This window comes from Accipiter gentilis, chromosome 6 (genome assembly GCF_929443795.1).
Source record: "Accipiter gentilis chromosome 6, bAccGen1.1, whole genome shotgun sequence".
Lineage (NCBI taxonomy): Eukaryota > Metazoa > Chordata > Aves > Accipitriformes > Accipitridae > Astur > Astur gentilis.
Window position 1 is genome coordinate 4,685,915 of NC_064885.1, and position 9,500 is coordinate 4,695,414.

At 54.6% G+C, this 9,500-nt stretch overlaps 1 protein-coding gene across 3 annotated transcripts; it reads right to left on the reverse strand.

Annotated features, from left to right (window-relative positions):
* Window positions 1–889: 889 nt before the first annotated feature.
* NLE1 (notchless homolog 1) lies at window positions 890–8,932 on the reverse strand. Of its 3 annotated transcripts, none has more exons than XM_049803370.1 (13): window positions 8,896–8,932; window positions 8,420–8,563; window positions 8,111–8,328; window positions 7,922–8,001; window positions 7,542–7,618; window positions 6,075–6,172; window positions 4,427–4,619; window positions 3,864–3,999; window positions 3,447–3,493; window positions 3,087–3,289; window positions 1,970–2,129; window positions 1,814–1,884; window positions 890–1,142 (listed from the first exon to the last, which is right to left on the reverse strand). In XM_049803370.1, the coding sequence occupies exons 1-13, from the start codon at window positions 8,902–8,904 to the stop codon at window positions 1,130–1,132; spliced, it is 1,449 nt and encodes a 482-aa protein (XP_049659327.1). In that variant the 5' UTR covers window positions 8,905–8,932; the 3' UTR covers window positions 890–1,129. The 3 variants fall into 3 exon arrangements, with proteins under 3 accessions (XP_049659327.1, XP_049659326.1, XP_049659329.1); XM_049803369.1 differs by lacking the exon at window positions 890–1,142 and adding an exon at window positions 1,151–1,711; XM_049803372.1 differs by lacking the exons at window positions 890–1,142; window positions 7,922–8,001; window positions 8,111–8,328; window positions 8,420–8,563; window positions 8,896–8,932 and adding an exon at window positions 1,151–1,711 and having other exon boundaries at window positions 4,427–4,459; window positions 4,545–4,619; window positions 7,542–7,617.
* Window positions 8,933–9,500: the final 568 nt, after the last annotated feature.

The following is a 9,500-nucleotide window of genomic DNA, read 5'->3' on the forward strand; positions in this document are numbered from 1 at the left end:
CTTAATAATCACATCTTGATTTTTACTGTTCCATAAGCATCCTGGAAATAAACACTAAATCCAGGTCTATTCACCTCATGACTGTTGGAAGCCTGAATAGACTTTTAAAAAGATCAGAAGCAAGCTTACAAATACATGACTGACAGTGTGAATCCCTCTCACTCACTGGGCAAGCAAATGCACTTGAGAAATTCCAGAAGGCGCCAACTCTGTGCAATGGAATTTTTGCCATTTACTGTGACAGTCCCAGCCCTGCTGTCAGCACGTATCCAGGGCAAGGGACAACCACCACCCAAAACGCCTGCTCCATTCCTCCCCTTCCCCACCCTTTCCTTCCTTCCCCCTGAGCTAGCAGTGGACTGGAAATAGACACTCTCTCCCCTGTTCAGAGGCACAAGTGCCTCATTTCCCCATTTCCAAGAGCCGTTCAGACCTGGAAACTCAGCACAGCTCTAGCAGTCGTTTGAAGTCCATGCCTATTGCACCCTGAACTGATGAGTGAATGAGTTATCTGCTGTTGATGCAGAGGATCACTAACAGATAATGCCTGGCACAGCCCACAGGGAAATGGGCTGAGTGGAAAGGCAAAACCTTACTGGAATAATAAGAAGCCCCAAGACCTTACTCTCAGCAGATCTTTGTCCCAGGCACGCAGCGGAGCACAATTCTGCAATGTAACGATGTGCTGAATTTTCCCATTCCTCTCAACCTCTCTGAAGGTCACAAAAGGACAACCCTTTCTGTTCCCACTAACAGCCTCTTCTCTGCAGGATTTTTCACACAGCAAGAAAGGGCATGAGCCATCCCCACTCTTCACTTGCCCCTTTCAAGGCAGCAGGCTACTGTAAGGCTAAAATTTCAATAAAAAGCCAGTTGAGATGGAGGCAGATGAGATAACCCTCCTGTAATGTTCAGAGGAAATCATCCTGCAAAGCACAGCTCTTAATAAGAACTAGAATTAAAATTTCCTTAAATAAATATAAGGAAAGAGTCCATGAGAGCAGCCAACAGGAACAGGGAGTCGTGCTTGAGTCAGCCTCTGTCGTCCATCACCTTGCAGACCTCCCAGGCAGGTCGCGCCGAGGGCAGGCCATCCTAGGACAGAACCGGCACCTTCGCGTCGCTGCTCCTATCGACGCCATCTACAAATGGAAAGAGCTGCTGTGTCCCTGTGGTCTGGCATCAGCGCTGCCACACAGCCCAGCAGGTACTGTATGAGAGCAGCACAGCAGGGGCTTGGGGCCTGGGTTCCTTATCATAGAACGGTTTGGGTTGGAAAGGACCTTAAAGATCATCTAGTTCCAACCCCCCTGCCATGGGTAGGAATACCTTCCACTAGAGCAGGTTGCTCAAAGCCCCGTCCAGCCTGACCTTGAACACTTCCAGGGACGGGGCATCCACAACTTCTCTGAGCAATTTGTTAAGAATGCCTCACCACCCTCATAGTGAAGAAGGTCATCAGCCACGGTCAAATGGCAACTAGCTCACAGGCATTTGTCTGTCTGCATAACTAGGAGATGGAGGAAGGTGAGAAAGGAAGGGTCTGACTGACTGGTACAACTGTTCCTTCACCTCCAGGAGCCAAATTTCACCACTGGACTGCTCAGTTGGAGGGACTCTGCTTTCTAGTCATCTCCCAGGGGACAGCAGCAGTTCCTGCCCTGAGGGAGGTTAGGTCACCAGGCTGGAATTTGGCCCAGAGCTGTGCTCTCTGCAAGGAGAGATCATGCCCTGACTATGCAGGCCTCTGCAAGGAGACTGCAGCTCTGAAGGAGCTCCAACATCCTCTATGGACAGACAAGAGGTTACTTACATCCGCAAACACTTATCCTTCCCTCCACTTGCTACCCTCTGTCCGTCCGGGCTCCAATCCGTTGCATACACCTAGTATTAGGGAGAGACAGTTATCTCTGCTGGGAGGGGTCATTCCTGCTTCTTTCAAACACCGTGGCTCGACCAGACGCCTCACCTCGTCTGCATGGCCAGGAAGATCAATTGCCAGTTTCTTCATCTTGGCATCCCAGACCTTCAGCGTGCTGTCACTGCTCCCGCTCACCAGCAAGCGGCTGTCAGCTGACCAGGCGATCTGATACACAGCTGAGACGTGCCCTCTCAGCGACGTCAGGTACCTGGTGCGGAGGAGGCACGAAGAAGCTGTTAGAGAAGCATGCAGCCAGTTTGTGCCAAACCTACCCTTGCCCAGCTTTTGTGGTTCTTCTCCACCTGTGAGCAAGCAAGCACAGTCACGGGGTGCCCAGCACACTGCAAGACAGCACGCACAAGGCAGTCAATTGCTATAGAGTCCATAGGTCGTTCAGTCTGTCTAAAAACCCTCTCAGGTGGGCCGAGGGCCTTCTAGAGGATGGCTCTTCATCTCAACTCCTCTGCTGAGAAACCCTTACCCAGCAGGCAACACCACAGCTTTACTGTACAGATGTGTCCTTCCTCTCTCTGGCTGAGCAGCCTGGATTTAGAAGGACCATTAAAATTACTGACATGAAACCCAAGCTCATCAGTATAAAGGCTGATTTATAGGGAGGGACTGCTGCCCCAGAGAGCTCATCAATATTCTAGCTGAAGGTTAAAAGCCAGACTACAGGAGCATCCAAACACCAACAGCACCACTTGTAACTACAAGAATTTGCATCGTCCAGAACAAGTTGTTCTCTGGCACAGGAACCGTTTAAACTGGGTCAGTCTACAGCATGCAACGCACATGTCTTCAGGAGATCAGCCGAGTGGAACATCCCATCCCACTGCAGCTGCACCTGCCTCAGAGAACTGACCCTGAAGCAGGCTGCATGTGCCACATGGGTGCCAGGCAGTGCTGTGGCTGGATGACAGCAGGGTTGCACACACCCAGCCAAGCACAGACCCCATACCACAAGAAGAGCTGGAAAAGGGACTTCCCAAGGGCAGAGACAGACAGAGACAGCAGAATTACTTTGCATGAGTTCAGGCTACAGAGATGCTGAACACACCAGGGAGTTGCTGGCCATAACACTGGAGCCCATCTCTGTGTAACTTGTGCATTACACACAGACCCCATACAAGCACCACCTCTGTAACAGAACAAACCAACTCACTTTCCTGTCCTACCATCCCAGAGCTTTATCGACTTGTCAAAGGAAGCACTAGCTATTATCCGGGTGTCTGGCGAGAAGAGGACTTGGTTAATCAATGCCTGGTGGCCTGTCATTCTCTCCAGCGGCTTCTTGTCTTCTGCTGGTCTCCAAAGAAACAGTGTGAAATCATCTGACCCCGAGACAAGCCTTTCTGGTTCCTGGCCCTGAAAAAGGGATGAAAGAACCCAAGTCTTGTACAATCCAGGTGTGGAGTGCTTGGAAGCACACCAGTGTTGGGGTCAACAGCCAACCATGCATGTTTACTGCTTCCACTGGTAATAAATAGTGTTAGAAATGACAGTAGGGACAAAAGGGACTTACCCTGACTTGGTCATACCTCTGCTGTGCCTTGTCCTTCAGTTCTGCCACTGCAAGAGGGAAAGTGAGATTTGCAATGCTTAGGCGAAAGGAAACTTTATGACCCTGTGATGCCAACTCCAATACTGGCTCCGTGGGCCAAGCAGATGCATTTGTGACTGCTCACCCACTTTCTCTTTGCTAAGGGTGATACTGGTAGCAAGATCCCTTTAAAACAGTGGCCTTCCCGTTCCCTAGACTGCTTGACCCTGTGCATGGGCAAGGAAGATTATGGCTGCCAGCATGACCAACACCAGCACAGGACCTGTTTCCAGCTCTCAAGATTGCTTTGGCTCACAGCAGCATTAAGAACAGACATCAGGTCTCCTCACTATCTTCCCCACCGCCTCCCCCAGCCTACAACACCGGTGCTGCACTTACAGGAGCCACTCACATCCTGTGGATTTATGGTGGCTTCAGCAGGTTCGAAGGCACCAGTGCGGAGAACGTAGTCGGTACTAAGGGCCATGGTGTTCACCCAGTGAGCGTGGCCCTGCAATGTGCGGCAGAGGACACCCTGGAAACAAAACCACCTGCTTAGAGAGGGATGGGCAGGACAGAGCCAGACTGCACAGGACCCACCTGACCCATTGGGCTGCAAGGACTGACCCTAAGCTTTCCAAACCCTCTTGCCCAAGCTGCAAGCAGGACTGTAGCCAGGCTTAGCAGGGAAGAAACAACACTGTTGAATCAGTTTCCTGCAGGGACTTGCAAGGAGTCCACCAGCACAGGTTGCTCCAGGGATGTTTCCAGCTTTTAGCCCCATTTTATGCTTTTAGGGATGAAAACATTGCACAACAGCTACCCCTGCCAAATGGTGTCAAGCAACAGGCTCTGACAGGTTAAGAGTATACAGCACCCACTCTGCACCTCCATTTTCCAGGTCACAAACTGCGTGTCCAGCCCCCTTCACCAGCAGCCCCAGGGCTGCCTGCCTCACTTACGTCCTGGCTCCTCCAGACTTTGATGGTCCTGTCCTGGGAGGAGGAGTAGAGCAAGCCATCACCCCCCCACTTCACACATGTCACTGACTGCGTGTGGCTCGTGAGGATTTTGTCACACCTGCCCATCAGTGTGTCCCAGATGCGGATGCTGCCATCCTTGGAGGCACTGGCGAGGTAACGGCACTCTGGGTTTCTGGGCAAAAAGATGATCAAATTCATTTGCACAGCACACACAGCTCCTCCACCAAGTTCTTCCCCCATCAGCCCCAGAGGATTCAAGGGTCCGGAAGTCGATAAAAGACAACTTTCTCTTTTGGCTTAAGATCAGAGAGAGGCCAGGCAGGGGCAGAGCACTGACCTACAGGGAACAAGATCCCACAAGGCGAGAGAGAAGCAGACAAATGCTTCTCTCCAAACTGACTCCTGGGCTGCACACTGGAGGCATCAATCCAGGGTAAACCTGGCACCTGAGCCCTGGCAATGTCCTTATTTTCACAGGAGGCAGCTTTAACTCGCTGGCTAATGAGGGAACCTCAAACTGGCACCTTCCCTGGGTACTGGCTGGGGAGAGCCCCGGACAGGGGGATCAGCCTGCCTTATGCAGGCAGCGCAGACCGGTGGCAACGGAAACACATTGAATGCTCCCCTGCCTATGCCATGCTTCACCTCCGGCAGAGAACGTGCTGGCCTGCAGACACAGTGCTGCTGTGCTGGTAGGGTTGAAAGCAGCAAAGTCCATCCATGTGGCTCATGGGGGCAAATTTAACACATCTGGAAGCAGCTGGCCACAGCCCAGCAAGGACAGGGGAGCCACAGCTTTCTGTCCTTTGCACAACATCTTTACCACTCAACATGGTTTTAATGTCAAAGAAAGCAGTCCCTGGCACCAGCAGCAGCGAGGAAGAGCATGGCCCCTCCTGTTGCGCAGGAACTGAGTGGGGAGCGCAGCTGGCTGGAGAAAGAGAAGTGAAGCCCTGGCAGGCTTGTCTCCCTCCTCTCCATTTCCTCAGCCTCCTTTATAATCAGTTTTTGCTAATCCAGTTAATTGTTTGCAAATAGCTGGAGTTTCCTACTGGCAAATTCAATTTGCAGGACCCTGCTCTGAAGGGCCTCTTTTTATTTATTTCTGTAATGTCTTGGATTATCGGCTACAACTGACGCCCTGCACCGACCTCTCCCAGACAGAGCTTCAGCCCTGATCAACCCTCATGATACATAAACAGGAAGACACAGGAAACCAGGATGCAGGAGAGCAGAAAGGGAGTGCTCTGCAGAGCCTGAGCTCGGGCACCACGCAGGCAGGCTTTCCTGCTCCCAGCTCAGCACGCTGGGGAAAAGCATCTCAAATGTTTGTCCAGCACCATGAAAAATTGTTTTCCATAGGCAGGTGTGTCTTTTATACAGGGGAAAAGAGGCACAGCCTGGCAGTGACTTCCCCAGCAACCTCACGGGGACTGTGAGCAGCGGCTGGAACTCCTGGTTCCGAGCTAGATGCATTTTTCCCAGCCCACCTTGGAGGCTGCCCTCCTGCACACACCCCCTCTGCGGACTGTAATGCCAAAAAAGCAAACAGGAGCAGTGCCCTTCAGGTCAGGCTGCTCTTTTCCATACCAGTAAAGGGGAAGGGCTGGGCTGGCCCTTCACTTACATGTGGAGTGGTTCCCAGCACAGACATGTGATCCATTTGGAGTGGCCAGAGAGCACCCGGCCGATCTGATTGCCGGTGGCTGGGTCCCAGAGAAATATCTGTCCAAGAGAGGAACCAAGAGGGTCGTGTTAGGCCACACACATCATGTGAATCCCAGGGACGTTTGGGCTCCATTTAGAAAGCATAGGTGTCCTTGGTGTCGCATTTACATTGGCAGAAGCAAGGAGCAGAAAGGGAAGGGGGCAGGCGGGCTGGATGCCTTTCCAGATCCCTGCAGGAATCAGCTGACATCTCAGAGAATGAGACCTGATCGCCCTCCTCTCTGCCTAAAATGCTGCTGCTGCTACAAAAATATCTGCCTCAACCCAAAACCGATACAGGTCCCCAAAAAGCCAGCCTGAGCCTTTGACACCCTGTGCCAGAGAGTTAGTGAATGTTCGCAGAGTGTGATGAAAGCCAGAGTGTGCTAAATGCTACTTATTATCGGATTCTGTGGGTGGGACACATGCTGGTTTTCTCTTGTTTTTTCTGTCTCTACTTAAATGTTCATCCAAAGAGCCAAGGCATTAGTCATCTCCTAGTTAAGAACCTGGGAAAAACAGGGAAACAGAGGACAAGCGGCTCCCTGGGTTAGATTAAAGCCAAAACAGCACCAAACCAGGGCATGAGCCACCCTGGTCCAGCCCATTTCCTTGGGGCTGGTATCACAGTGGCCTGACAGAGTAGCCGCTCAGAAAATGAGCGCGGGACAGTAGCTCTTGGCAGCTCTGCGGTCACTCTTGTTGCTCCTGGGCTGTTCGAAGGTCAAAACAAGCAACTGCCCCTCTGCAGCTCGGCCAGTCGCTGACTCACTTTTAATTGCCCACAAGTGTTCCCGCTTCCCCTTAAGTGCCCACATTTTGCCCCACAGCCAGGACAGGGCCCCTATCGCATTCCTGTGAGAGGGAATTTAGCTGTGTCTGAGCGAGACCACTATGAAACAGGCTGCCGCTGCATGTCTGGGTCACGAAAACAGCAGCCCTGGCTTGGCCGGGTGATACCCTTTCTCGCTCCAGACACCTCCCTCGTGACGGAGCCGCCTGCCAAGGACCACATCCAAAGCCTGGACTCTTTCCTGCGCTGAGGGAAAAGCATCTGCCACAAGACAGCTGGCCTCAGCAGTGAGAAGTCTACAAAAGCGACAAAGCCGGAGCCCTGCCCAGCACAGAGTTCGGAGACGCTATTTGCAACTACTGCGACACACCCACGTACAAAGCTCCTCTAGGGAATGGGAATCCTGCTCAAAACAACTGGATACACCTGTCACACCCCACACCCCCCAAAAAAACCAATTCTTTGCACCTAATCCCCCAAAGCTTCTTTACCAGGTTTCATTTCAGTTCAGAACATAGCTGCAGAGGGTCTCCACGCTCCCACAGACCCCCCCACCCCGGCCCCGCGCCAAGGGAGCGGGGAGCCAACGCGTACCTGGCTGTTTTTGCAGCCCGAGGCCAGCTTCTTGCCATCAGGTGACCAGGCGATGCTGAGCACCCAGTGCCGGTGACCTGGCAGAGAGAGCACGAGCGGGCATGAGTGGAGAGCTGTGACTGTCTGTCCCCAGTGTCCTGGCATGCAGCCAACCCCGAGGCAGGACTGGATGGAGGTGGAGGGAACCCTTCGTGTTCCTCCTGGCCAGACCCTCTTCCTCCGCTTCGTTAATCAAAGAGAGCTACTCCCTTCCTGAGCCACGGTCCTGGCCTACATGGCTCAGGCAGAACCCAGGCTCTGCTGTTCATCCCCCTGAGCGTGCAGGGGGTCCGTGAGGGAGGGGATCAGGAGCTGCCTTCCCAGGACACCCCCGCACCCACCTTTGGCTGTGAACTGCGGCGTCTCTGTGCTGAGGTCCCAGAAGCGGACAGTGGTATCTCCAGAGCCGCTTGCCAGGTACCTGGGAGAGGAGTGAGAGCCCGGCTCAGCGCAGTGTTCCCAGGGAGGGGGGGAAGACAGCAGCCGCTGCCTCACCCCGAGCCCCCCACCCTGCAGCCAGACCCTCGTACTTTCCCGTGGGGCTGAAGGCCACGGAGATGATGGCCTCGGTGTGCCCCTCCAGGGAGCTGGTGCAGCGGGTCACTGCCCGCACCCTGAAAACTGCCTGCGGCTGGTAGACGATGTCCAGGACCTTCTCCGTCTCCACGCTCTGCCCCGCCAGGGTCTTCTCCAGCGACGCCACGATCTCGACATCATGGACGAAGAAGGCCAGAGGCACCGGTTCATCCTGGGGGAGAAATGGCAGGAGAGGTAGCGAGGGGCGACACCGGGTTGGGATAGGGGGAGGGTTACCGGGGGAGCTCGGGGGAGGGTCTCACCTTCTGCAGGAGAGCATTGCAGACCAGCTGCAGCTTGTCCGGGGTGATGGTGACCGGGACGTCGAAGGGGGAGCCCAGGGATTCCCCCGCCTCGTCCCGGAACTGGATCAGGAGCCGCTGCACGTCCTCGTCCGGCGGCATGCTCTGCGGAACGGGGGGCTCAGGGGCGGGGGATCCCACCGGAGAGGCGGGGGGATAGCCCCACAAACCCCCACCCGGGCAACCACACCCCGCGTGGGGGACAAAAAAAGGGGCCGCTACGGGGGAACCCGGCGTGGAGCCCGTGTGGGAGGGTAGAAACACCCTACATTGACCAGGGCCCCAGGCGGCGTGGGGGCAGGAGGAACCCCGGGGGGGGGGGGTCAGGAGGCTCCAGAGAGCCCCAGCAGCCCCAACCCCTCCGGCATCTCCGTGCGACCCCGGCCCCGCTCCCCCTCCACCCGCCCCCGGTAAGCTCCGGCCCCGGCCCCGCTCACCGCGGCCATGTGCCTGCGCGGCCCACGTGGGCCGGAAGCGGCCCCGCCGGGGCGGGAGGCCCTGAGCGCGCCGCTGCTGCCCCCTGGCGGCCGGCGGTGGGGACAGCGCCCCCCCCCGGGCGTCCGCGGGTTCGAGGCCGCTCCGGGGTATTTCCCGTGGTGACCACACAGGCGCTTTTAATCGTTATTTCTAAAATAAAAAGTGGCAAAACCAGGACAAATTACTCCAAATATCCCAGTCCAGTAAGAAATTAATCCAACACCGCAGCCTGTCCAGTTGCTGTGTGTGTAAACCCTTTGGGTAAAGAAGGGCTGGGGCTGCAGTCAAAACGTGGTTTATTCATCATATAAACACTGGCTCAGTGAGCTGGACCAAGGGAGATCGCGCACTGAGAGACTAAAGTCTGCCATGCAAACCCGTAACACAGCGAGAAATTCAGCATCACCCATCCCGTCCAGCACAAACCAGTAACAACCACCATGAGCATCAGACATTCATAACCCCAGAGGTCAACACTCCATCAAATCTAAACACCACTTATGGAGAGAAGAAAAATGGGCAGGTGGGTCCAAATCCACATCCAAGCCTTGCTTTACCCGTTGAC